Genomic DNA, 1,719 nt, shown 5'->3' with positions numbered 1-1,719 from the left:
TTATTATTTTTTTTTTTTTTTTGTACGATTTTAAAAATTTAAAATGGTTGTTGTAAAATTATGTAATAATTCATTTATATTTTGATTAGTTAATACTTTTATCATTAAAATTTTGAATGTTTTAATATTTTTGACTTTGACGGTTTGTTTTTGTTTGTTTGTTTGTTTGTTTGGTGGGAAAAAGTAAGTGATTAATTTGGTTATTTATAATATTCACCATTTAAAAAAAATTTTTTTTATTTAGTTGTTCAAATTATATTTAAGAGAGAAATAAAAAAAAATTAAAATCTTTTAAAATTAATTGATTATACATTTATTTTAACACGTCCGCCATATTTAATTTCAACCGTTTATAAAAATTATCGAAAATTTTTAAATATTAACGGAATTCATGAACGTTATTCGAATAAATCATTTTAAAAAATTCTGATTGGTCAATTTTTCAACCGTCGATTCGAAACCGCGCTTTTTGAAAACAAACAGAAGAACGTTTCTTACTCTATGACCCATGTGAAAATTTATTTGCATGTAAAGAAACAAACGACTGACGGAAGCATCATAAAAATTTGGTTTTGTTCAACTTTAATAACGTGTTATTTTAAAAAATAAAAAATAAAGAGGTTTAAGGAATCCAATTTAAAATTTTTAATTCGAATAAGAGGATTTATAATTAATAATAAGGTATGAAATTAATTAATTTAATCAAATCCACGCGGCACGTATTATTTTTATGTGAAAGCTTTTCATACCAAGCTTTTGCACATGGCGACTGCTGTTTATTACCATGAATGCAATTTGTGTTTTTAGTTTCATTAATATTATCAAACGATTGTTTTATTTCCAACGGTAGTAATTGATGATGGTTTTTTTTTATATATTTCTAGAAAAATCTAAGAACATGACAGCAGTCAAAGCAATAACAAACGGTAGATTTGTAAGTGGTATTCATTTGTTGCATTTTTATTGGAAAATTTAAATTTCTACTGCTTTCAATGTGATGATTTATTTTGTTTTTAGGTAAATTCATTAAAAACATCATCATCACCTTGGCAGGGTTTACTTAATCCAAAGTATCAAATAAGCCAATATCCCACATTCCAACATGAAGTAAGGGAAACCAATTTATATATTTATATTGTTTAGTATAAAATGTACCTGATTTTACATAATGAATAAGGTTCATTACGTAAAAACAAACAAGAGAAATGGAAATATTAAAATAAATGATTTTATTTTAAGTAACAAAAAAAATTTTTATTGATATTTTTAAAAAAATACAATATAAAATTGTAAAAATATAATAACATTTGCAACAAACAAATTTGTTAAAATCAACAAAAAAAATTTAATAAGTAGTGATTGTTTGTTTGTTTTTACAAAACAACCCTTTTTATAATAATAAGTCAATTTTTTAAAATGTTTCTTTTAACTGATATGTTTTTTTTATTTTTATTTTTATTTAGCAATCCAAAAGATTTTTCCTAACATCAAATAACAATAGAGATATTGAAGTTGCATTTAAATCTCTTGGAGCTGGAGTTGCCGTAACAGGAGTCATAGGACCGGGTAATTATTATTATTATTATTTACATTATTCGATCGATGAATGACGTCATAAAATTGGTTTAAAATTGTTTAAAGGTATCGGTGTTGGGATTGTTTTTGGTAACTTATTGAATGCCGTTGCACGAAATCCTTCCGTTTCCGACCGACTTTTTC

At 24.1% G+C, this 1,719-nt stretch overlaps 1 protein-coding gene across 1 annotated transcript in view; it reads right to left on the bottom strand.

Annotated features, from left to right (window-relative positions):
- Positions 1–1,060: 1,060 nt before the first annotated feature.
- Positions 1,061–1,719, bottom strand: part of Phum_PHUM203310 (sulfate transporter, putative) — a gene marked incomplete at both ends in the record, with an annotated part of 4,299 nt that continues 3,640 nt past the window's right edge. Inside the window, one exon of the mRNA XM_002425433.1 lies at positions 1,061–1,155. Coding sequence (XP_002425478.1) covers positions 1,061–1,155 — 95 coding nt within the window. The remainder of the gene's footprint in view (positions 1,156–1,719) is intronic.

This window comes from Pediculus humanus, genomic scaffold, assembly GCF_000006295.1.
Source record: "Pediculus humanus corporis 1103172107554 genomic scaffold, whole genome shotgun sequence".
Classification (NCBI taxonomy): Eukaryota; Metazoa; Arthropoda; class Insecta; order Psocodea; family Pediculidae; genus Pediculus; species Pediculus humanus.
Note: the sequence above shows the minus strand (reverse complement) of the source record. Positions and strands in the feature narration are given on the sequence as shown.